This window comes from Microtus oregoni, unplaced genomic scaffold (assembly GCF_018167655.1).
Source record: "Microtus oregoni isolate MIOR12 unplaced genomic scaffold, Mior012 000000F_ref0000247, whole genome shotgun sequence".
Classification (NCBI taxonomy): Eukaryota; Metazoa; Chordata; class Mammalia; order Rodentia; family Cricetidae; genus Microtus; species Microtus oregoni.
The window spans coordinates 2,657,183-2,684,257 of NW_024543059.1; the positions used below are offsets into that span (position 1 = coordinate 2,657,183).

The window sequence follows — 27,075 nt, forward strand, 5'->3', positions numbered from 1 at the left end:
GACACCATTCCTCGTGAAGACTGACAATTCAGTATTTCTTAGTACACTACCATGAACATTTGGTGTTTGCATAAAGACAGAGAATGAAATAAATGACACATAGGGGTGGAAAATTATTTTTTTTTTTTACATTGAGCTGGACTGGATGGTGGTGGCGCACGCCTTTAATCTCAACACTAGGGAGGCAGAGGCAGGTGGATCTCTGAGTCAGAGGCCAGCCTGGTCCATAAAGCAAGTTCAAAAACAGCCAGGGCTACACATAGAAACCCTGTTACACAAAAACAGAAACAAAACAAAGCAAAAAGAATTTAAAAATTAAAAAGCATTCCCTCTGACAACCCAAGAAAATTTCATAATGTAGAAATCAGTGAAATACAGTAAGCCCTTTTTCTGAACTGGAATCAATTTTTAGTTTGCCATAAGGATAATCTTACATTCTTTATAACAGAATTTTAAAATTCAAGTATCATAAAGTATACTAGCATGAAGAGAATTATAAAGTATTTCTATTTTAAATGCATTTCAATTGCCTACACATAAGAAATACAGATCTTCTTTCTGTAATGCAGCTAAGGAAGCGTCTGACGCACAGGAAAGGACTTGAAGGGTCAGAGCCGTCCTGCTCATCCTGCTCAGACACTAACATCCCCACCAACTAGTTTTACCTTTAGTGTCACTGCAAGGAAGTCTAGACGGCAGTTATTTAACATACCACAGGCTATTGGTAATAATTTAAATAAAAAAGTATCTCCTTGAAAGCATTTTTAGATTTATAGGTGGACTACAGAGATATTACAGCATCCACAGATGCCTTTCCTTCAACTTTCCTAAAGGCTATAACTCTTTTTTTCCCTGAGAGGCAGTCTTGATATAAACTGGCCTCAAAGTTTCAATCCACCTGCTCCAGCCCCCAAATGTTAGAGGTTAGAGGTATGTGCCAGCGTGACCAGTTACAAAGCTAAAATCTTACCCATCTCTGCCAAAACTCAAACTGAGCACCAACACAGTAGGTCTCATAAGACCTTTGCCGAACAGCACTGTTGTTTTTCTGACCATGAATCCAAGGTTATTCGACTGTACTGTACTTGACTACATTTCCCTACTCTCATTCTTAGGGACAACAGATATGTGTGTGTGACCTTGACAGTCTGCAAAATATTAGAAACCAAACACTTCACAAACAATTCTGAATTTGGGTTTGTTTCCAAATGTTTACACTGGGGACCCATGTTTGAAAGAAGAGCGTTCTGCTCATTCTGTCACAGCAAGGTGTCTTAGTCCATGTTCTGCTGAGTGGAGAGACACCGCAACAAAGGTAACTCTTATAAAAAAGCACTTGTTAGGGGGCTGGCTTAAAGATTCAGAGATTAGTCCATTATCACGGCAGAAAGCACGGGAGCACACACGCATGGTGCTGAAGAAGTGGCTGAGAGTTCTATATCCTGATCTGCAGGCAGCAGAAAGAGAGATTGGGCCTGGACTCCAGAGACACGCTTCCGCCAACAAGACCACACCTGCTCCAATAAGGCCACATCTCCTAATCCTTATAATCCTTCAAATACTTCCACTATCTGCAACTAAACATTCACATGCATGAGCCTAGAGCCATTCTTCCTTATCTAATGTGCCTGTGTGTGTCTGCCTCTGTGCATGCAAGTGCACCATTTGTGTGCAGGGGCAGTGAAGGTCAGAAGAGGGCACGAGATCCCTTGGAAATGAAGTTACCAACAGTTAGGAGCTACCACATGGGGTCCTCTAGAAGAGAGCACTATAAGTGTTCTTAACTGCTGATCCATTTCTTCAGCCCGTAAACTTAGCACGACTCCTTTTTCTTTCTACAGGGACTCATTATGTAGCCCTGGCTGTCCTGGAACTTAATCTGTAAACCAGGCTACCCTTAACCTCACAGAGATTTGCCTGCCTCTGCCTTCTGAATGTTGGGATTAAAGGTGTGGACCACCACACTAGGTTTTATAAAGACCATCCTTATTCAAACTACCACACAAGGAATATATGACATCAATACAGATTATTACTGATGATATTAATATTGATAACTTAGTTAAAGAAGTAGCTATTTATTTTTCTACCTAGAAGTTACATTGTTTATTTTCCATATGTCTAACCTCAAAATAAACCCCACTGGACCTTCTGGCTAATGCCTGTAATCCTACTACTAGGAAAGCGAGGGCAGAAAAAAATAATCCACGAGTTAGGAAAGAAGTTTCAAGTGAACAACATGCATGCAAATCAACATAACAACACACGAACAACAACACAGAACAGCATGCACGCAAATCACCATAACAACTCATGAACAACACAGAACAGCATGCACGCAAATCACCATAACAACACATGAACAACAACAAACAGAATGAAGATCCAGCTGATGCTCAAAGAAAGAGGCTGAAGTTTTCTAGGGCTAGGAGGACCAGAAGATTTAGGGATACAGTAGCTAATAAATTTGTAAGTATTTTAAAGTAAGATAATCGAGTTATGTAAATCTCTCGCTCTCTCCGAGCTCTGCTTCCAAACAGTGATGTCTGTTGGACTCTGCTTGTGTCTCCTTCTCAGACCTCCTAAGCTCCTGGAGTTCCTCCCACTACTCATTTGTCTACACAATTATTCCCATCAGTATAAACTAAGAAACATTTCTTCTCCTTTGAATTGTAATTAAAATCTATTGTTTCATTTCTTGGAGCAGTTCTTGCTATGGATCCACAAGCTCTTTCTGTGTCCTTGGGGCCTGTCTATCAGATGCTGTTTGTAAAGCACTGTTACTTCCTGGCAGGTACAGGGTGCTCTCGACACATCTTGCACACTTCCCGCTGGGTGAGAATTAATAAAATAAATAAACTCTGGTTGCTTTATTCTAGATGAATTGAGAAACCAAGATCTGGGAAGTCTGAGTGCTTACTGCAGTGGCCTGCCACTAGTATCAAGTTCTCTCAGAGAAGAGCATACTAAGTAGGTAATAACTGCATATGTATGCACACACACACACCTGCATTTCTACCTATATTAAAATGAACTCACTACAATTCTTCCAACCCTAATCCTGCATCACAGGGTTCATTCCACCACTGGTCTTACTAAAGGAAGGACTTACATATGTGGACTTGCATCAGTGGTGTACAGCGACTGTAAGATCAGTAGCTTTGGCGTGTGTGGACTGAGGCAAGCACCAACCTCACTCATTGATGGAGGAAGGTCATTGGTTAAAAAATAAAGAAACTGCTTGGCTGGCCCTCATAGGTTAAAACATAGGTGGGTGGAGTAAACAGAACAGAATGCTGGGAGGAAGAGGAAGTGAGCTCAGACTCGACAGCTCTCCTCTCGGGAGCAGACACCTCCGAGAGAGATGGCATGCCCCGCTCCCGGGCAGACACACGATGGCTCTGACCCAGGATGGACGTAGGCTAGAATCTTCCCGGTAAGCGCACCTAGCTGTGCTACATAGAATATTAGAAATGGGCTAGTCCAGGTACAAGAGTTAGCCTAGAAGAGGCTAGATAGAAATGGGCCAAGCAGTGTTTAAAAGAATACAGTTTCCGTGTAATTATTTCTGGTAAAGCTAGCCGTGCAGGCGGCCGGGGTGCTGGGGACGCAGCCCCGCCGCTCATACGACTACAACTCATCACATGTTTCTACAGAAAAATAACCTAAATTTCAAATTAAGACAATTAAAAATAAAACTGACAAATTCATTTACTTCTATAAGGAGACTTGCTTACACCACAACAAAGCCACAAATCTCACTGAGCAACTATTACTACCTAAGAATTTCCACCAGGCGGCCGGCACAACCCTGGCATCGGAGCACTTGGGAAGACTGAGAGTTCAAGGCCTACTGGTCTATGAAGCAGGTTCTAGGACAGCTGGAGCTATTGCACAGAGAAACCCTATCTCAAAAAACAAAACAAAAATATAAACAAAAAAAGAATTTCCAAGTCTCAGGCAAAGATCCATTACTTTACCAAAAACAAAAAAACCGAAAAAACAAAACAAAACAAAAAACAAAATCACAAGAGTTGCAAGTTTGCGGAATCTATTGCCTTTCTGTTCACCAGGACGAATACAACAGTGGAGTGCTAGCCCTTCAATCTTGTTGTTCTTTTTGTTTTTTGAGACAGGGTTTCTCTGTGTAGCCCTGGCTGTCCTGGAACTCACTCTGTAGACCAGGCCGGCCTCGAAATCACAGAGATCCGCCAGCCTCTCCCTCCTGAGTGTGTGCCACCACCGCCCAGCTACTGCTTCTAATTTTGATTTGGGATTATCTTCTAGTCTAGGACATACGAAACACAGCAGACTGTAGAGCTTCAGTTTCTAATGTCATTCTCTTGACAATAGCAAACAGAACTGGGCTCTCCAGCTACTTATAATTAGATAAACGAAAATCCTTTGGCTCTCTCTGCTGTCACTTTTGCTTGCTACACTTACTTCCTCACTTACTTCTGTCCCCAGTTTCTTTACTTTTTAATCCATAGTTAAAATAAATGTTAGTGAATGAATGAATGAACAAATGAATTAGGAAATGGTTTGGCAAACACCAGTCTAGCTGATTCTCTGAGTTAGATAGAGGGCAGAAAAGAGATCTTCAAGAGATCAAATCTTCAAACGTCCTCAACACAGAAGCCTTAACTTTCACAGCCCTGGTCATTATGGTAGCTGTGGTGGTCTGAAGGAGATGCTTGCTCTCCCCACTCCCCTCAACCCCAGTCTCAAGCACTTGACCTCTTGGTCCCCAGGTAGTAGCTGTTTGGAGATTAGAAAGTATGTTCCTGGGAGCAGGCTGTGAGGTTTCAAAAAACTCAGGCTATCTGCAGTGTGCTCTCTGCCTCCTGCTTGTGGATCAAGCTGTGAGCTCTCAGCTGCTGCCCCAGCCAGGCTCTCACGCGGCCGTCATTAACTCTAACCCTCTGAACCACAGCATAATCAAGGTTTCTTTGTTATGCTTCCTAGGCCACGGTGCTTTATCACAGAAATAGAAATGGAAGACAAGGGTTAACCTTAACTAGCAAGGTAATGAGATCTGAGCTAGCCAGGGCTAACAGTGAGATCCTGTTTCAAAAAACAAAACAAAATTCAAATCACAATCAAACCTAGAGGCAGTAGGTCCCTCCAAATAGCCACAGCCCAGCCTTGAGCCGAGCTCACTAGTGCAGGTACATACGAGTTCTGGGTGGTTCGGGAGGCCGCATTTCTTGCAGGGCTCATCATCCTCTGGAAGGACGGCTTCCTCACTCTCCTTTCCCTCCTCCTCCGAGGCCGCAGAGGACTTCTCACTGTCAGAGCCGTCGCTGTCGTCATTGCTGGAGTATCTCCACCTGCCACGCGACCGGGAACCGGTCCAGCGGACTCGGCCTTTGGGTTTTACCTTACAGAAATCAAAAGATGACATAATTGGACATAAGAATTTTTTCAGACTACATGTCCCTTGGAGAATATTTAGCTGATACAGAAAGAAAAGAATGAAATATGTTATAGTCTTGTCATCAGATCTGTCTATTAATAAGTTCTGGTAAGTTTCATTAATATTTTTCTGTATTTGGGAGATCTTAAAATGGGATTCTATTACATAATGACCATTATGTCTTATTGGATATGCCAAAGGTAGCCATATCATCTTATTCCCATATCGGGTGGTTGTTTCCCATCTTCACACTTTCACAGTGCAGCGCACAGATGTTAATGCACATCCATGTCTGGTTAGGATAAATTCCTTGAACAGGATTCTGGGTCAAAGGCCACGAACAGTTAAAGGCTCTATCACTAGCAGGAAGATATACTGACAGATTTATTTTTTTAAAAAAAAATAATTTAAACTCTAAAGGCTGGGCATGGTGGTACCCTTCTTTAATACCAGCACTTGGGAGGCAGAGGCAGAAGGAGCTCTGTAAGTTTGATACCAGCCTGGACAATATAAAGGGAGTTTTATGACAGCCAAGGCTGTTACACAGAGAAATCCTGTCTTAAAAAAACACAAAACAAAACAAACACTCACATAAACACACACACACAAACCTATAACCCTATATATCACAAACTAACTTTTGAAGCAGGTCAGGGCTGCATGTAGGCCCGGATAAACACGCTAAGCCATTTATTGCCTACTTTCAGTCTTTCCTCCTACTTCACTGCTAGGCTACAGGTATCTAGGAAAGAACACAGTAATTCCAACAAAAGAAAAAAGGTTTTCAAAAGAATTTAAAATTCCATATTTCAAGGAGCAAAGTATGACTGACAATGGATAATAACCTGGCCATTTAAATAAAAAAAAGGAGCAGAAAACTCCCAGGGACTAAAGTCTGCTTAAAATTAAGAAGGTCTTAGAAAAGAAATTTCCTGCCTGTAAAACTGATGTTAAAATGGGTACTCTGGCAAACTGGTACCGGGTGGTTCACTAACGGGGCTTCTGGAGGGCAGTGTGACAGTGACTATCAATTTGATAGTACACATGCCCGTTGACCCAGTAGTTCCAATTCTAGGAGTCTATTCTAAAGGAATACTCACTTCTGTCCAAAAGGATCTTCACTGCAGCATTGCCTGTAATAGTGAAAAATGGGAAACAACCTAAATGTCAATCAATAAGGGAGTGAGTAAATAAACTGAGGTATATCCACACTATGAAACACTATGTGGCCACTAGGAAATAAAGTAGACTGTAACTCCTGACATAGAATAGAGACATCACTGTGGAGTGGGAAACTCAGCACAACAAATAGGTGTGATCCAATTATTTTAAAAATTTTATGAATGTTCATAAACATACACGAGAACGCTTGGAAATAGGAAACGAAACAATGTACACCCCACTGTTACTAGATACACGCGGGGGCTCATGTTAGCACTCTACCGACCCAGGAGTAGTGGGACAGCTTATAGAGTGTACCCACAGAACAAGAAGTCTAAGAGAGAACTACTCAAAGGCAAGGTTCAGGACTAGTTGTCTCGGAGTGGCTATTTCAACGCAAATCTATAAACAATTAGATACACATTAGTTTTCTAATTAAAATTGCGAACACAAGGCTCTTGAGATGGCACAGTAGAATGTCAGGCACACTGGCTGCAGACCTGCGTTTGGATGTGCAGAACCCACATGACAGTCGGCTCTGGCGCCCAGAGCTCAGAATGGAGACAGAGGGACTGCTGAAGCTGCCGAGTGAGCCTAGTTGAACCCAGAGGGGGAGAGGGAGGAGGAAGCCACCCAGCGTTTACACACATGCGCCTTCACATGGACTCACACATACATCGCACACTTACATATGCAAAAAGAATATCTAACTGAAAACTTGGTAGCCAGTGAGATGGCTCAGCGGGTAAAGGCACTGTCAAGCCAGGTGGTCTAAATGTGACCCCCCCCTGTGAAGTGTGCAAGTTGAGAAGATTCTTGCAAGTTGCTCTCCTGACCCCCACACACAAACATCAAACAGAGGCTAATAAAGTCTTTTGAAATTTTCTATCCTGAAAACTTGGAAGTTTTACCTTGCTCACTTTAGAACTTGTATCCTTCTCGGCTTTTTTCAAGTGATCCTTCTTGTCTGTTCTCTGCAAAGCTGCTTCTTCTTCTCCATCTTCTCCTTCCCCTTTCTTCTTATCGGCTTTCTGATCTCTGATCTCAGCTACTTTCGCTGTGGGTCTAGATATTCTTGGAGACCTTCTTAAAGTACGCCCCATGCTTGTTTTCTCTTCTTCCTTCCCCACCTTCTCTTCCTTGTTTTCAGAGTCTACAATTTGTGGGGGACAATCTGGCTTCTTCTTCCGACTAGATATCCGAATTGTCAACTTGATGCCTTCCTTCTGCCTTTCAGAGGTGATCTCTGTGTTTTCTGAAGCAGTGCTGTCTCCTTCAGGAACTAACTTATATTTGAATTTGTTCTTTTGCGCAGAGCCCTTTGTCTCAGAAGCCTGGACATTATCCAGACTAGCCGCTTCTACCTTCCTGGTCTCAGAAGTACCCTCCACACCAGAGGCCTGGACGTTGTCCAGATTAGCCGCTTCTACCTTTCTGGACTCAGAATCCTCTTTTAGAATTTCTGGGCTTGAATTGTCAAGGGATTGACCTTCACTTGACCCTCTCTCTAGACATTCTTTTTTTTCTGAGGCCAGTTTCTCCTTGGGGCCAGTCATCTCGGGTGGGAGGGAAGTTTCAGCCACGTCACAAGGACCTGGCTTTTCTGATTCTCGAGGACTCCTCACAGCCTCTTCGGGTATTGGACTCAGCCTTTCTTTATCAGAAACAGTCTTTTTGGCCTTCTCCACCTTTTCCAGGCATTCTATGCCTGGAGTGTGGTTCTCATTCTTACTTTTGGGGGCCTTCTCTTCGACTTTTGCCGTGCAGGATTCAGTGGCAGATGGCGCGGGTTTTAAAGAGAGATCGGTCGCTGTCTCTAAAGGCTCAAGAGGCATTTCCACATTCGGAGGCTCAGACTCCTCTGACCTTCCTTTCTGACTGAGGCTCTCTACGGTAGATACAGAGCTATCTACACCATTTCCTGAAGGGACTTCTTTCTCAAGCTCACTTATCTTGGAGCTTGCTGGGACAGAATTGAAGCTCTCAGCACCATTTCCGTCCTTAGAGGGGATGCTAGAACCATCTTCCTTTGTCTCACAAAGCTGCATCTCCATCTGTTCTGACTTAAGAGTTGGAGTTAGCTTGTCATCGCTAATTTCCCCATTCACTAGCTGTTTCCCTTCGTGACTCAGAGCACTGGTGGCGGAGAGCCGTTTACAAGTCTCTTCCTCTTGCTTTATTTCATCTTTCAAAACTTCTTTTGTTGGAGTAGCTGACTTACACAGAGGTCTGTCAAAACCATCACTCAACTTAATTTCACGTTTTTTGAGTGGTATCTTGGCTTGCTGGTCATTTCTAAGCTTCTCTGTTTCCTCAGAAGATTTCTCTGGGACGTCCTGAGAAGATCGGATGCTGCCACCAAAGTCTACTCGCTCGGGCTCCTGTGTGCCCAGTCTCTCCGAGCTGCCCTTGAGATCCCTGGAGTCCACTCTGCATTCCTTTGCTTCTACCTTAATGGGTTTGACATTTTCCTTGAAGGAATCGCTTTCCTCCCTGATGATCTTTTTCCCCTCTATTTCTGGCAGAGGTTTTTCGTGCTTTACAATGACAGGCAGTTTTGCGAGCTCCTTTCCGTCCTCCTTTTCCGTCTTCACAGCTGTCTCTTCTAGAACATTGGCCACAGAGCGCTTGATGGGATCTCCTGGCTGCCCATCACCTTTCGTCTTTCCATTTTCCTTCGATTCCTCTAGAATCAGAAAAGAATTCACATGACCGGAAGTTCTGAGGTTAAAAACATCTTAGACAATTACAATACTTATTTCAATTTCAAGCTGAAGTCTTTTGTAATAGGATATTTTGAGTCACAATCTCTAGATATAAAATACAGACTCAGGTTTCTGCTTTCTACATTTAGCTTTGGTGTTCTTGAAGGAATGCAAATGTTTAAACAGTTCAAGTAATTGATTTCATCTCAAGGGCTATCTCAGAAAGATGAGATAGAAAAGCTTCATGAAATAGTCCCAAAAGGTCAACTTGTTTTTAATTAAGTGAGAAATGGTCTTGTGTGTGAGTCATTGAGTATTTCAGGTCATCAAAGCAATGAGCACTGTGGAGGGAAAATGAAAAGAAAAGAAGAAAAATACCCATGAGCCTGATGGTCACAGGCAATCACTGACAATGGTTTCAGGTAGCTCCATCTGTTGTCTGTCCATCTATCTTATCAATCAATCTATCTATCTCTGCATATTTTCCACAAAAGTTGGGGTCATATTATCCCATTTTTGTCCCCGAAACATTAGCACTTTTCGCTGATGGTCTATGGGGACAGAACCCAGAGCACTGGGCAGGTCAGGCAAGTACGTCACCACTGTCCTTATTCATACTTGCAAACTGTCTGCGTATCTGCAGCCATCTGTATGCATCATGTATACATATTATACAAGTGCAATATCACACAGAGGGTCTACAGAAGTGGCCTAAGTAAGCTCTCAAGGTTGGCTGATATAATGACCATTTTACTGGCGAAATGTTCAAACTTTCAAGTGCAATTAACACCCATTCTACTTAAGCTGTAACTCTGTACTGCTCTATAAAGAATGATGTCCTGTGTTTATTACATGTTGCTAGATGTATGTTTTTTGCAGCACTTACTACTCAGAACCCTAATTATTTATCCACACATCTATTTGTTCAACTAGTCTAAGACTTAACTGTTCGGAGGCAGAATCATAGATTATTTACCTACAGGGCTCGCAAAACGCCTGCTGACCTAATTGAACAAACTAGGTCAGCAATGGCAACAAACTGTAGCCTAAATGTAAAACTAACAAACGAACAGTAACAATTTAAAAGATACTTATTTCTTATTTTTAATTCCGTTTATGTGTGTGCAAACATGGAAGGAGGGAAAGGCATCAAATCCCTCAAGCTGTAGTTATAAGCAGTCATGAGCTGCCTGGCCTAGATACTGGGAACAAAATTCAGGTCCACTGCAAGAGCAGCGCCTGCTCTTACTCCCAAGCCACCTTTTGTGCCCCCATCAATGCCCTTTTAAAAGTGTACGTGAACAAGTGAGAAAGTGAGAGCCATGCAAGATCCGACAGGTTTCAGAGGCTGTGCTCAAGTGTACTTACTAAAGAATACTGAAAGTAACAGAGAACGCTATTAAAACATACAGGGCTACAGACCAAAAATTCACAGTAGGTAAAATGTTCAAAACGCTGGGATAGCTCAGTCGGCAGCATGCACAGAGCCCCAGCACCACACACGTCAGGGATGCAGACAGAGGAGGATCACAAGTACAAGGTTATCCTCAGGTTTAGGTCATAGTGAAGTCAAGGTCAATACCCGTTTAAAGTAAAAATGAACTACCTGAACTATATAATTTATCAAAAACCGTGCAATTCAAAAGTAGTCTAGCTGCAGTGAAAGGCACTTGTGCATGAGGCTGTACCGACGGTGTAAAAGGGAAACCACCCAGCACCAAACTCTCTGCTTTACATCCACAACTTCCTTCTTGAAGGAAGAAACACATTGGAAAATGGTCAGAAGAGAAAAGGATGTTAAGAACAAAAATAAGACATAAAACTCTTTATCACATAATTCTAATAAATGAATGCAACAGCAACCAGTCCAGAAATAAAGTAAACTAAAGACCAGAAAGAACTAAATCATAATAGCAACAGTGATTTTCCTTTTGGTTATGGGGTAATTACTAAATACCTAATTTATTTTAATATTCTTTCTTATTTATTTATTTATTTAAGATTTCTGTCTCTTCCCCGCCACCGCCTCCCATTTCCCTCCCCCTCCTCCAATCAAGTCCCCCTCCCTCGTCAGCTCAAAGAGCAATAAGGGTTCCCTGCCCTGTGGGAAGTCCAAGGACCACCCACCTCCATCCAGGTCTAGTAAGGTGAGCATCCAAACTGCCTAGGCTCCCACAAAGCCAGTACGTACAGTAGGATCAAAAACCCATTGCCATTGTTCTTGAGTTCTCAGTATTCCTCATTGTTCGCTATGTTCAGCGAGTCAGGTTTTATCCCAGGCTTTTTCAGACCCAGGCCAGCTGGCCTTGGTGAGTTCCCGATAGAACATCCCCATTGTCTCAGTGTGTGGGTGCACCCCTCGCGGTACTGAGTTCCTTGCTCGTGCTCTCTCTCCTTCTGCTCCTGATTTGGACCTTGAGATTTTAATATTTAAAAATAATAAATACCTAATTTATTTTAATATTTAAAAATAATAAATACCTAATTTATTTTAGTATAACTATTAATTATTATTGTTTTGCTTTGTCCTCAAATTTTCTATAATAAATATATAATATCCTTTACAATCAAGTTAGAAGGAACTCAATTTAAGGTGACCACTCGTTTGTTCAAGATCAAGGAATTTCCTTCAATATGATGTTATCAGTACTAAACCCCATATACACATACTGAGAGACCATTCCTATTAATACTAACCTGTAATTAAACGGTAACAATTAGCCCTACATTGTTACTACGTTAACTTGGAAGTGTCTCATTTTACACATCAAATAAACAAAGTATGTTGAACATTTTTCAAGATGGACAATTGGGACTTAAAAACAAATCACAGGAGAACAATACAAATTGGACCTGCTCAAAGGCATCCCTCCAGATCTAGTATTCATGTATTTAACTAACTTTGCATTCATCTAGATGACATAAACAGGCACACTACTGGGCGGTGAGATCACTCAGTAGGCAAAGGCACTCGATGACCTTGTTCAAACCCCAAAACTCACACGGTAAAGAGAACCACCTCTTGCAAGCTGTTCTCTGATCTCCATATCTGAACAGTGTGTATATGCGTGCACACGCGCACAATAAATGTAATTTCAACACAAAGAGGGGTTAGTAGAGATGGGTAAAACTGGAATGATGGTTCAGCAGTTAAACTGGCTGCTCTTCTAGAGAATCAGGGTTTGACTTCCAGGATCCACACAGCAGACAACAACCAGCCACCTGTAATTCCAGCTTCAGGACAGTTACATAGAGAAACCCTGCCTCAAAGAACAACAACAACAAAACCAAAATGAACTAACAGCTGGGCAGTGATCCACATCTGTGACCTCTGCCATGGAGTTGCTTAGGAAAGACCCAGGAGTATTCTGAGACCTAGGCACAGACAACAAACAGATTGTTCCCTTCTGTTTTGTGATAGTTCTACCATGTAATCTAGGAGGGCTTGGAGCTCACTATACAGAACAAACTCCCTGCTTCAGTTTCCCAAGTGCTAGGATTATCAATGCACACCACTCTGCCTAGTTTCAAAAATTTACAAACTCATTAATCAGTATAACAGGTGGCAGGCCAGATTTGGTTGTTGCCTAGGGTGCCATGATTACCCTCATGCATTATGGAGGCTTACTCCATGCTAAGGTCGTGCTATTCAAGCATGACTATGGTATCTCGTTGCTGCTGTGAATATGATGGTCTAAAGTCAGGTGCAGGCCTATAAAATACCAGCTACTTGGGAGGATGAGGCAGGAGGATTGCAAGCTCAAGGCTAGCATTTTTTTTGTGCCTTCCAAATTAGAACACTGTATATAACGGAGAGTAAAATGGGCACTAAGTGGTACTGTTTTCTTTATAGGCACTGTAACCTCCCAGAAGTACACCACCTAAACACATGGACTGCACTCTGAACAACTTGAACAGGACCAGAACCTTAGCTTTCTGTCCACCATCATTTGGAATTTAAAGTTCAGCCATTAGGCAGCTAAAAGCATGTGCTGTGCATGGCCCCAATACAAGTGGCCAATTGAAAGGGGATCAAAAGGCTCACTTCAGAGTACAATCAGGCCTTTCACAGCATCGGAGGCAGGGCCTGCACGATTAGGCCAGGAACAGGAAAAGGTGAAGGTGAGACCTAAAGACACAGGCGGCAGCAGGAGATGCTGGGCCGAGGGTGGCGGGGAGCTTACGGACAGCACCCTTAAGAAAATTGAGCATTTGTCAAATACAATTCTGATTATGTAAGTATTCAGTTGCTGGTAAATTTTCAAAGCTATTTTCTGTCATTTTTGGGTTTGTGCACAAGCTTATAGTAATGTGCTTCTCCTTAACACCCACGAAACAGAAATGATGCATTATCCTGCTGAGGGCAAGTCTAAAGGATGGCCATTTGATGAACTATTAAAGATCTACTTGACTGATAAGAATGGCTTCAAAATTCTCTCTAGTGCTGATCCACCATCTCCTCTTTTTTGCCTAATTTCCAAATTGCAACCACACTTTTAAAACCTTGTCATGCCCTGCCTTCTTACTGCAACTGTATCACTCGCTGCTGAAGGCTGCTCACACTTCTACCAAGTCCACAGCAATGTGTGCTGACACCCAAGAGGGTAAAGTGACCAACTAAAAGCTACATTTCTCTCCTCTCACCCAGGGTCCCATCACAGTCGCTGCATCGCCAGGCACAGAACAGCTGGGAAGAGAGGGCTCAGTCTAGGTAAAGTTTCCCACACCCAGCAGCCATGGAAAACCCGGGCCCTGTCGCGTCTGCCCTCAGCCCAAGCTGGAGTGGCAGATCCCAAAGTGCCACTGGTGCTTGCTCGGCAGCCACTCCAGCTCAACGGGAGTTAAGTGGAGAAACAGCACTGACCTCTGAACACACAGTCTCAGCTAGAATACTGAGTTGACCAAAACAGACTAGGTAACCTAAGGAAAGCCCTAGAAAAATGAAGTAATTATATCTAGTAAACTCCCCTTATCTGTGGTTTTCCTATCTGGGGCCTCAGCTACCTAATTCAAGGACAATCCTAAAGGAAAAAGGTCCTGCAGGAGTGGGGTGAGCAAGCCGAGGTTATATTCACGTGACTCACTTCAGCATATTGCTCCAGGGTTCTCTCTTACTGCTTCTTACCTCTTCACTGTCCATAATCTATAAATTAAAACTGACCTGTATGGAAAAACTTTACGTAACATACGTAAGTTGCAGCATTACCTACAATTCTGATACTCACTTGAGTCCCTGAAAACTTACAGCAATGTTTAACTAATAAAGTTTATGCTGCAGATTATGCAATTCAGTATTATACAATTCATTTTAGAACAAAAGAGGCTCGAGTAAAAGACAAACAATCAGTTATTTTATCCACTATAGTGTAGGTTTCAGTGTGATTGATTTATGGGGCTTCCTTGCAAGAAACTATGATTCGTACATAGAAGATGCCCAATATTTATAAAAACAAATGAATAAGAAACATTTTCTTGGGAGCAACCCGAGTCCAAGAGTTAAGCTAGTTGGGATAATACAGTAAGAGACCTCATTTCAGAAAGGAGAAAAGGAGAAGCCTTTAAAAATAAACATTCTGTTGTCGGGACGAGACACGCAGAAAAGTTCTGTTGATTCTGTCTTTGTTTATTGCAGTGCACGATGCTGATCCTGGAATCTCGCCTAAGCTCGGGTACTCCCCACTGCGCTTCTACTTAGGAGCCATGAAAGAGCAGAGACCAGAACTCCAATATCCTGCTCCTCTGCTCCCTCCAGAGAGTTCTCTCCCATGAGCCGTTTCCTTTTTGCTAGGATGCACCACAGCAGCAGGTGCTGAGTAGTGCTTGGGAACGGCTGTCTGGAAGGAAGGAGAAACAGCGTCTACACGCCTTGCCCTCCCATGTAGAACTCGGACAAGTGGGCCAGCACCACATGGGTTCTTAGCAAAAGGGCATCAATAGTTACAGTCAATACAGTACCAGCAATGTCCTCAAGGGGACAGCGAGCGCTCCTGTAGATCACTTCCCCACTCTGCTCTGAGCCCAACAGGGGAATTTTTGAATTGTACACTAGGAAAGGTCGGCAAGAGCTCGGCAGAGAAAAGTGATGTGCACACCCACACACTAATAAAATTAAAAAAAAACTTTACCAAACTAATAATTTGCTTTGAATTTTAAACTACACAACTAATTATCCAGCATAAAGGCTCAGCAGGTAAGAACATTGCTGTGCAGGTCTAGTGACCCAAGTTCAAAACCCCCACAACTGTGTAAAGGTAGAGAGACAACTCCTCAGAGCTGTCGTTCGACCTCCATATTCACAAAGTGGCACCCCGTCCTTCCCGCGAGAATAAAAACCTTTACAATTGATTTTGTAAGCTTGTGTGGGGTTGGGGGGGGGCGGGGGCAGAAGGTGTGTGCACGCGAGCACCAGTGACCCAACACAGCTGCTGTGAATCTACTATGGGTCCTCTGGAAGAGCATCAAGTACTCCTAACTGCTGATCCAACTCTCCAGCCTCATAAATTAAAATGTTTTTTAAAGAAATCAAATTTAAAGCCTCCTACTCCTGTTAATTTTTATTTTGCAGCTGGGTGTGGTCCTAGCACTGGGAGGCAGAGACAGGCGGATCTCTGGGAGAGGCCATTGTGGCGGCTAGAGTGAGTACCAGGACAGCCAGCGCTACACAGAAAAAAAAAAATTCTACTTTGCTCCCACCCATAATTTTTGTGGCTTTTATTTTTTGTGCATGGGTGTTTCGTCTGCATATATATCTGTGGACCATGTGCATGCCCAGAGTCCTCAGGTTGGAATAGCACACTACACATCTCGGAACTAAAGTTACAGACGGCTGTTAGCCACTGTGTCCAGCCATCTCCTTTAACTTTTTTGAAAGAATGAGTCATTTGTTTCATTTATTATTATTATTATTATTATTATTATTATTATTATTATTATTTTTACTGTGTATTGGCGTAAAGATGTGAGCTGCTGTAATGTGGGTGTTGGGAACTGAACCAGGTCCTCTGGAAGACCAGTCAGTGCTCTTAACCACTGAGCCATCTTTCCAGCCCCCTCAGGGATCTTTTTATTTTTTGAGACAAGGTCTCAGTATGTAGTCCCAGCTGGCCTCAATCCCCCTGCTGAGTGCCCAGACTAAAAGTGTGTGCCGCCTATGTCCAACCCCTTTGATTTTCTTATTGTGGGTGGAAATAAACAAATACATGGAATGGACGGATGACCAAAGTGAACAACCAGAACTAATGCTTAAGAGCGAGCTGCTAAAAGAAGCAAAACAACAAACCCCCTAGAATACAAAGGTGTACTTCAAAATTATTACACCTTAACAAAGCAGCCCAAGTATCTGCTATCTGTGAAAACGCAGCAAACTAGTGAAACTACCAACAGAACTCAAAGTCATAGAAACAATGGTCAAATGAGCATGATAAGTAGAATTTCACTACAGAAATAGCACTTCACTATAAGGACGTTTAATTGTCTGTTTTCAAGCAATGTTTCCTATATATAGGGATTTATTTTATGGATAGTTTCTCCAAATCATCAAAGAAAAGAAAAAACACATGGAAGAACACACGACGGGGCACGCAAATGTTTCCCCAGCATTAACAATAAAAACACAACTAAAGTCGGGCAGTAGGGACGCACACTTTTCATCCCAGCACTGAGGAAGCAGAGGCAGGTGGATCTCTGTGGGTTTGAGGCCAGCCTGATCTCCAGAGTGAGTTCCAGGGCGGCCAGAGCAACACAGTGAGACCCTATCTCAAGAAGAAAAGAAAATGAAAATAGTACGGCGAGCGTCCAAAAATGAAGCGGTATGATCATCAGTTTCACTTGTGGGCATGCAGCTCATGTACAAGCTCAGAGGGATCTGTATTAGAACGTCCACAGCAGAGTTATTCACAACAGCCTGAAGGAGGAAGGACGAACAAAACGTGGGGCATACACAGTGAACTATTACCATGACGCGTGTACTAACGTGGACGCCTGAAGACAGCACATGAAGCGAAACAAGGGGACCAGTAATCAAATCCATAAAGACAGAAAGCAGAATCCAGGGCTGCAGACAGAGAGCACAGGGACGCAATGTTCAACGTGGTCAGACATCTAGTGAGCGAGGACCACGATGTCAATAAATGTAGGATCTGAATGCCCCAGACCCTATAAACCTAAAAATGATTAAAACTGTCAAGCCTCTGATACAGCTTTCCTCACTCTGACCAACCAGTTCAATAAACATCTTAGCATTCATTTTGGTTCAGGCCACCTCAGAACTCAGCACTTCCTGCCTCTGCCTCCCAAGTGTGTAGCGCACAGGTGAGCGGCACCACACCTATCAAGATTCTCAAATCAGTAAGACACCGCGTTAGTGATTTGAACATATTTCATTTATATTTCTTAAATGTCCGAAAGAGCAAACATTTCTTTTTCTCCCTCTTTTGAAATAAAGTCTTTTACAGGATGGCTCTCAATTGGAAAAACTGAGGTAAAATTCGGGAGCACACAGCTTGGTGGAGGAGCAGAAAATAGAAGAGATTACAAAAGAAAGCAAAAGAAAACACACAAAAAAAACCTTGTTTAGGTGTTTCTTCCTCTTTTTTAGTCTCCTCATCCTCTAGAGTGGGACTTTCCCGGGAAGAGTCTTCCTGTTGGCTAGAGGTTTTCAATAGTACAGGATCAATTTGTGCTTTCAGGAGTGCAAGAGTCTCAGCCAACTCGTTTCGATTTCTAAACAAGGGAGAAAATAAAACAGCATAAAAATCTTTCTGAGTCTAGTGAATTGTGAACAACACCTACTGGACATTAAAATGGGGTGGGAAAACAGCACAGTTAAGAACATCAAAGGCCCAGGAGCAGTCCTAACAAAACCCAGACTCTAAAGCTAAGTATCTGGAAAAGAACATTCATTAAAATGTATTTTCATCATACGGAAATTACATTTTCCTTACTGACTAGAACGGCAACACACGACACTGGATGAGAACAACCACACTACAACATTAAGCGAGTCAGAGTGCGGACCCTCAGGGATTCTATAATCTTTAAGGAAGCAGTGTGAACCTTGCTCGTGGCTCTTTTGACAATTCACTTTCTGTGTGGTATGTTGGGTTTTCTCCTTAGTCACCTTCCATGCCATCTTCTATATAGGTCCAGGGATTCATCTATCTCTGCCCCGTGCCCCATCCCCACACCAGTGGTGGGGTTACGGACACCGACCACTGGTCCAGCTCCTGCATGGATGCTGGGAATCTGAACTCCAGTCCTCACACATGGGCAGGAAGCACTCACCCACTCAGCCAACCCCCCAGACTCTGTATCATGCAAACCCTAGAAATATAATCTGTAGGTAACTTTACACAGTATTTTCAGTAATTTATCGTATTAAATACAGTGTGTATTGTGCCAGCAGGAAGTAAAGACATTACCATCTCTACCATGTGGGCAACCTACAGGTGTTAAACATCAACATTATACTTGTCTGAGTTTATATGCTACTGATAAATCATTATTTTCTTATATTCCAGAGACTGTTCAGGGACACGGGCGGCAGAAGAGGACTCCAGAGTGCCAATATCAGCCACTTAATAGCAACCCATGGCAGGTTTCAATCTCTACCTGTGGTGCTGCTCTGTGGCCAACAGAGCTGAAGGGATGGCTCAGCCATTACGGACCAAAAATGGTAAGAGACCTCTGCACAGTTTGTTCCCATCTGAACACATCTGAGCCAGGGTCCCAATGTGCAGCTCACACTGATCTCGAGCTCTCAATCCTTCTATGTCACTGTCCCCAGTGCTAGCGTGTGCTGTCACATATGGCTGGGCTTTCTTTGTTTAAGGCGACAAGGAAAATCTTGAGCAACTGAGGGATCCAGAAATGAGTCCCTTCCTTAGTGATAAGAAGATATTCTGCTGGATGGCTGTTGAAATGTTCCCACAGATCCAAGTATTGGTGGGCATTTGGTTATGATCTAATCTCTGGGTTAATTTTTTCTTAAAGTCCTACTGCGATGGCATTACTGGGAGGTGGCAGGAAGCAGGCAGCTGGTCACTCAGAGTATGCAGTGGAGCATTGTGTAGCCTGCTCTGGTACCTTCCTGTAGCCCCTCTACACATGCTGTCCAGAATGAGAGAAACGGCCTCTACTGTGGGACAATGGTCTGTACCTTGTCAACTGTATTTTAATAAAACATTGATTGGCCAGTAGCCAGGCAGGAAGTAGAGGTGGGACAACCAGGCAGGAAGTAGAGGCGGCGCAATGAGAACAGGAGAACCCTGGGAAGAGGAAAGCTTATTCTGCAGTCGTGATCCAAACAGAGCAAGCAAGATGTGAATGCCTTGCCGAAAAAGGTAGTGAGCTACGTGGATAACATAGACGAGAATAATGGGCTAATATAAGTTATAAGAGTTAATAAGAAACCTGACCTAATGGGCCAATCAGTTTATAACTAATATAGACCTCTGTGTGATTTCTTTGGGACTTAATGACTGCAGGAACCAGGCAGGATAGACACCTCAGACAACACTCTATGGCGTGTTCATACCACCATGATGCTCTCTTACCACAGGCCCAGAAACTGAGGAGGATGCCAATGAAAACATACGTTAACCCAATTCCTCCCAAAATTTCCCAAGTGCTGCTGAGATAATTCAGTGATGTGCTTGCCTTACAAGCATAAGGACTGAGTTCTGTTCCATCAATGTCAGTAGGTTTGGGTATGGTGGTACACACTTATAACCCTAGAGCAAGAGAGGAAATATATGTGTGTCTTCCTGGGGCTTGCTGGTCATAGAACCTAGCTCCAGGCTAGTAACAAATTCTTTTAAAAACTAAGGAGACAGCACTAGCACTGGAGGATCAACAGCCGAGGGTGCTGTCCCCTGCCCTTCTACGCAAACACTCACTAAGCACCCACCAATGCAAATTCACACACGCAAAGTTTCTTCCATGATTGTTTCATCTTAGAAATCTGATTTTTCAATGGACATTTCTTTTGTTATGAGTGCATATGGCTCTAAGCCCCCTACCATGTGCAAATATTTTTTCTGTGGTTACTAACATCATCTTCTCCACCACCATTGCCAATGTCACGGTGGTTCACAGTTTATTTCATCAGGGGCCAATGAATAAATAACTGGAAATTCAGTGTTGATGTTTAAAAAATTGTTATCTATTTATTCCAGCTTACTATAAGAGCCTCACACTGTTTCCTGCTTGATTTGTCAGGTATAAGAAGGAAGCTCTGATGGAGAGGAGCTGGAGCAGAATCCGTGGTTAAGAGCACTGGCTGCTCTTCTGGGAACCCAGTGAGATTTCCAACACACCCACACGATGGCTCACAACCACATGTAACTCTAGCTTCAGGAAATTTGATACTTCCTTTTGGCTTCGTTTCACACCAGGCACAAATGTGGTGCACAGACATATACGCAGGCAAAACACATCATATGCATGAGATAATTTGAGCACTTTTTCAAGGTATTTTCCTTGATAAGCAGAATCCCCATGCTGAGCATCACCACCACTCCATACACCTGGAGAGCAGAACCTGCACCGAGTCAGCACAAGGATGTCTTTAATTGCTGTGTTCCACGTGCTGTAACAGCATGGAAGTTATACAAAGTCTCTTCCTCCATTACTTCTTGGCGACAGAGTCTCTTGGATCCAGGTTGGCCTTAAACTCTATGAAGCCCAGGATATCCCTGAACTTCTAATCTTTCTGCCTCTATCTTTAAAGTGCTAGAATTTAAGGCATGCCCTGAGTTTGTTTTGGCCAGGCAGTAGCAGCACATACTTTTAATCCCAGCACTTGGGAGGCTGAGGGAAGCAGATGTCTGCGAGGTTGAGGCCAGCCTGGTCTACAGAGCTAGTTCCAGGACAGCCAAAGAGAAACCCTGTCGAGAGAGGGAGACAGAGACAAAGACAGAGAGAGGGAAAAGAAAAGAAAAAAGGAAGGAAGGAAGGAAGGAAGGAGAAACCCCTTTTGAAGACATTCTGCACACTCACGATTCTGTTAGCTGCTGTTAATGTGGCTTAAAAAGAAAAGTACTATTCTTCAGCTAAGGACGGAACTATGAAGTTCCACTTAGAGGACAAGGGCATGACAAGAGGGAAGGGTTTTTTTGGAGAATTTGAACTAGAATAAGCAGAATTGTCAATGAACACTAAAATTTTGTGGTCATCATCTAGTCCAGGTTTGTCATATGAGCGTGAGCTACTGTGAAGAAAATTCTTTTTAAAACAAATGAGAAGAGATGTCTGTAGTAACCCTTGCCTTTTGTTAGAACCAGAGTAGAGGGAATCCATAGCAGCCAGTACTGAGTCACACTCTGAGCATGTGCTACAGAAGCACAGACTGCCCAGCAGGGAGACTTGTCCCACGGAATCAGCAACAGCAAGGCATGGGACAGGTCCGCCAAGAAACTCCGATAGCTCATGATCAGATGTTCAGTCAACTCAAATCTTCAGACACTAATTCTTAGTCTTTCCTTGTGTTTCTGTAGTCAGCCCGTCAACTCTCACCAGTCCTGAGCTTCCCTTAGTTACGGGGTCGCACAGCACTAAGTGGCAGGGGCACTCTGAGGGATGGGCCCTTTCTATACGAGGAAGACCATCATTTGTCTGCTCTCTCCTGTAACTTCTCATCACCATTTCTTGGCACAGTTTTGGAAAGTCATCCTTATACTCTTGGGCTCTCTCATCCCAATGCCACAGTTTCTGGATGGTACTGTACACCAACGCCCAGCTTCACAGCAACATAACCTTCGGCTGCTCACAGGGTATCTGGGGGCCTTTCAGGTTCAGCGGTAATTTTAGATTACAAAAAAGAACTTCAAAACCAGTGAGCAAGCCGGGAAATGGTGGCGCACGCCTTTAATCCCAGCACTCGGGAGGCAGAGGTAGGTGGATGTCTGTGAGTTCGAGACCAGCTTGGTCTACAGAGCTAGTTCCAGGACAGGCTCCAAAGCCACAGGGAAACCCTGTCTCGGGGGGGGGGGGGGGGGGGGGATAGTGAGCAAGGTGGATCTCTGAGTTTGAGGTCAGTCTGGTCTACAAGAGTGAGTTCCAGGACAGCCAGAACCGTCCCACAGAGAAATTCTGTCTCAAAAAACAAAACAAAAGTTATTCAAACAACAGCAAGAGAAAAGTACTACTTTAAAGAATCTGGTTCAAGTAAAGGAAACTAGCCTTTCATTTCCTCTAGTTAAGAAAAAACCTAAGTGTGGCCTAAGAAACAAAAAAGCCAAAATTGTACTCTGCTTGCTTTCCCTCATGGCCGAGTCCCTAAGATCAGCGCCTCTTTTAAGACTCACTTTGCATAAGCCAGGTTTAGTTAGAAAACCCTGATAGCACCTATCAGCCACACACAGTCACTTCTCTCTAATGTAAAAGTAAGTGCTCTTGTTTCTCCAGAACTCAGCTCAGCACCGTGATCTCAGCCTTTTCAATCCACCACAGATCTCCCCCAATTAATCTTTTATATGTTTAAAGAGAGACATCTTGCTGGGCAGTGGTGGCGCACGCCTTTAATCCCAGCACTTACTCGGGAGGCAGAGGCAGGCAGATCTCTGTGAGTTTGAGACCAGCCTGGTCTACAAGAACTATTTCCGGGACAGGCTCCAAAGCTAGAGAAACTCTGTCTCGGAAAACCAAAAAAATAAAAAAATAAAAAACAAAGGAAGGAAGGAAGGAAGGAAGGAAAAAAGAGAGACATCTTATTCTGCATCAATACTTTACATCTTTCAATTAATATTTTCCCTAATCAATTAGTGTTCTTCCCACAATGAGCTTATTGTGCTAAGTATTTTTCTCTTCAGGTTTGAGATCAGAACTTAACTACATTCCAGGTATGACCAGGATCAAGAGTACACCTCACATTATTGTGTGAACCAATATATATTAATTATACATATTATGTGGTTAGTGCAAGTTGTTAGTGGTGGTTGAACTGAAGGCTTCACACCTGCTATGCAAGTAGCCTTCAGTAAACTATACCCCCAGTCACCCAGTAATACATTTTTAGGGAGAATGTGCTGGGTATCAAATCCAAAGCCTCCCGTGAGGTAGGCAAGCACTCATCTCCTGTCTTGAGATAGGGACTCTGTCCAGAGCCCTAGGGGTCCTTCCACTCACTATGTAAATCAGGCTGGTGTCAAACTCATAAAGATCTGCCTGTCTCTGCTGGGATTAAAGGTGTGTGCTACACCACACATGGCCAAAGTGGTAACTTTTTGAAAAAACTAAAATACACTTTCATATTTAATGTTCATAATATGAAAGACTTAGGAGACAAGACAGTTCATAACCTTTACCAACAGTAGCTCCAGCGAGTCACTAAGTTAAAAGCTGGTTAAAACACCACGTCACAAGCATCTCATTGACATTAAGAATCTGAGGAAGCCAGGTAGTGGCAGTACATGCCTTTAATCCTAGCACTAGGGAGGCAAAGGTAGGTAAATCTCTAAGAGTTCAAGGCCAGATGATCTATAGAGTGAGGTCCAGGACAGCCACGGCAACACAGAAAAACCCTGTCTGGAAAAAACAAAAACTAAAGAAAACCAATGTTATCCAAAAGATACACTCTATACAACATATGAGACTTCACAGATGCATAGAACCCAGCTAGGAATCCTAGTGAAGCTACTCACTGCCCTCATATTCTGAATTTTTTTAGTATGGTGCCCACCAAGTCCGCCTAGTGAAGTAAAGAAACCTATGTTCACCACGTGTCTAAACCTGGATTAGCAGACATTAGTAACTAAAGTCAGTGTTTCTAAATGGTCCAAACATGTCTACATTTGTGTGGTCAGAGCTCCTGAACACAATGATTAATAACACACGTGGGACTGGCGGCACATGCCTTCTTAATCTCATCACTCAGGAGGCAGCAGACAGTCCCAGTGAGTTCAAGGCTAGCCAACATCAATTTCATTCATTCATAAAGGCTAAAAACAACCTGCTACAACTTCACTAAACAAATCCCTGCAGTCAACACGAGAAAACTGCTCAGGGATTCTTCATGGGCGCTCCTTCTGTACACAGACTGTAGACACATTATTCCATGTTTACCAGAAATACAGACTAACACATGAAAAGGTAATTTTGGTTTAGTTTTGGGTTTTGATGTTTTGGTTCTGTGTGATTTTCATATTCTTTTTCGAGACAAAGTCGTAGCCCAGGCTCGCTTTAAATATGCGGTGTAGCCAAGGATAACCCTGAATTTCTGACCCTCCAGTTTCCACCTAGGCTAATAAGAAAGTGTCCCCCAGGACTGAATGCAAGACTGAGTATCTGAAGAAGCACTCAAGGAACTGCCACATCCCCAGCAGCTGGTCCTTGTTTTCTGCAGCCAGAAGCAACTAGAAATGAAGTTAGTTATGGCTGAAAGGGGCGAGAAACACTACGAGAATTTTAACCATCAGCTGATAAGTACTTCTTTAACAAAAACACCAGTGTCACGTCTGGGGTTAGGAAGTTGAAGGAAGAGCAAGGGTCTGTGGTCCACTGTGTGCAGCGCAAGCCTGAGGACCAGAGTTCAATCCCTAGAGAGAACCAACTCCCCAACGTTGTCCTCTGACCTCCACACGTAAGCTGTGGCACATGCATGTGTCACACGCATACACATACAATAATAAAGAAATTTATTTTTAATGTGACATATTCTTTTTTTTAAAAAGGGGAAGAAAAGAGCAAATGTTCACCGAGCATACAATATGGTCCCAGTGTAGTCTTTCATATAGTTCTCGTAACAGCTTGGAGGGAGGCAGCATTATCATAACATAAGGCTGGGAAGATGGTTCAGTGGGTAAAGTGCTTGCCAGGAAAAAATGAGGACCAGAGTTTTCACAGCCAGAATCCACAGAAATGCTTAGTGGGCATGGCATCCCAGAACCTGGAATCCCAGACTCAGGAAACAGAGATAGGCGATCCCTGAAGCAAGCTGGCTAGCCATACTAGCCATACTGGAGAGCTCTGACTTCAACTGAGAGTCCAGCCTTAATGAACAAGGTGGAAGGCAATTGAATTAATGTACAAGGTGTGCTCACACACATACAACATACATGCACACCAATGCACAGAAGCATATGCAAAAGTTAATGAAGCACAGGAACATAACTGTTGGGAATATGCCTATATGTGGTAAAAGATGGATCCGTAAATACACATATTAACTAAAATAACCACATCATGGACACACTGAACAGTGTGCATGAGAAATTGTTTTAACTGAACAGTAAACATGATTACTTTTCTGTGCTGTACTTTTTTTCTCTCCTTTTTTTTTTCTTTTTTTGGATTTTCAAGACAAGGTTTCTCTGTCGTTTTTGGTGCCTGTCCTGGAAGGCAGGCCTCAAACCTCAAACTCACAGAAATCTGTCTTCCTCTGCCTTACGAGTGCTGGGATTAAAGGCGTGTGCCACCACCGCCTGGCAATATATTTTTTGATATACAAAGCAGGAGAGAATATTTTTTCTGAGTATGCAACACTATCTGGAGAGAAGTACACCTTGCAGCAGAACACATGAAGTCTACATTCAGAGAACAACCGTGAATGCATTATGTCTTAGGAGTTTGTCGCTTACTTTCGTTGAGGAACCTAGAAAAAAAGAACCGTGCAGTAACTGCTAATAACACCTGTGAATTCCCTCAACGCACACTTACTCTTTAGAATGAAAGCTGTACTTTACTAAGAAAATGAATGTTGTGAATGGATTAGTAATGACTAATGAAAACATGCTAAGAACAAAAACAGGGAAGGCTCACGTCCTGCAGCTCCTTACAGCCAGCAGTTAGGCATTTATGAGCCTTTCCTACCTTATCAATCAGTAACATTTCTAAAATTACTAATGTGGCTACTAGTGAAATATTGATAAATGATGAAACTGCAAGATAGAAAATTAAAAACACAAACATAATCTGCAAAGGTTCGACATCACTCACCTACTTAAAAAAACAAAAGACGAAACATTTCAAGATGTAAGATTTCAAATGAGAAATAAAAATGTAAGGCTATAGAACAAAAGCAAACACTTCAGAACTGCAAGAAAGAGACGGCAGATAAACTGTTCAGACTGAGATACTCAGAGAACTAAACAATGCTTTTCTTACATTCATAGCAAAGAATATTTTCTTCCATGCATATACTTTATTCATTAACATTCAGATTATAACATTTTGAGCAAAAGCATATGTCCTGATATGGAATGATACGCTGTTTAAATTCATTTGTCAATTCTCCTTAAGAAGAAGACCGCTCTGGACTCACAGATCACATTCCAATAGAGAAGAAGTAAAGATGCTGTACCTGACAATGCATTTCCAAGAAGAGCCGTCTTGATCATCTTGTTCTTCTATGTACATTCTGACATTGTGGTCTTGATCCAACTGGTACCAGTACATGAGGCCATCTTTATCCCGCCCAATTGGCTGGAGACGCATAGTTTCAGCATCCTCCTCATTAATTATGTTCTTGAATTTAAGATTGTCGTCAAACTGACACTCGCAGAGATACTGAAAAACAGTTACACTGTGGTTTAAAATACCATACAAACACTTCTCCAACAAGCATCCTGCCCTTTCAGGAGTGGTCAGGGACACAGCAAGATCACAGAGTTCATTTGTTCTTCACTACTCTTCCAGTTTCTTATGTAGAATCTGCTTGAAATAATCAACATAATAGGCAAATTTGAATGTAACATTTTAATTTTACACAAGAGTAGAGTTTTAACAACCACTTATATATAAATTATATTCCTAAAATGGTAAGTTTATGTGCACTAAAAGCTTCAATTATACCATTAT

The 27,075-nt window shown here is 42.8% G+C and overlaps 1 protein-coding gene across 1 annotated transcript in view; it reads right to left on the reverse strand.

Annotated features, from left to right (window-relative positions):
- Positions 1 to 27,075, reverse strand: part of LOC121438835 (remodeling and spacing factor 1-like) — a 102,274-nt gene that overhangs the window by 16,707 nt on the left and 58,492 nt on the right. Inside the window, exons 4-7 of the mRNA XM_041639343.1 lie at positions 26,579 to 26,784; positions 17,849 to 18,003; positions 7,489 to 9,263; positions 5,177 to 5,380 (exon numbers count right to left, since the gene is read on the reverse strand). Coding sequence (XP_041495277.1) covers positions 5,177 to 5,380; positions 7,489 to 9,263; positions 17,849 to 18,003; positions 26,579 to 26,784 — 2,340 coding nt within the window. The remainder of the gene's footprint in view (positions 1 to 5,176; positions 5,381 to 7,488; positions 9,264 to 17,848; positions 18,004 to 26,578; positions 26,785 to 27,075) is intronic.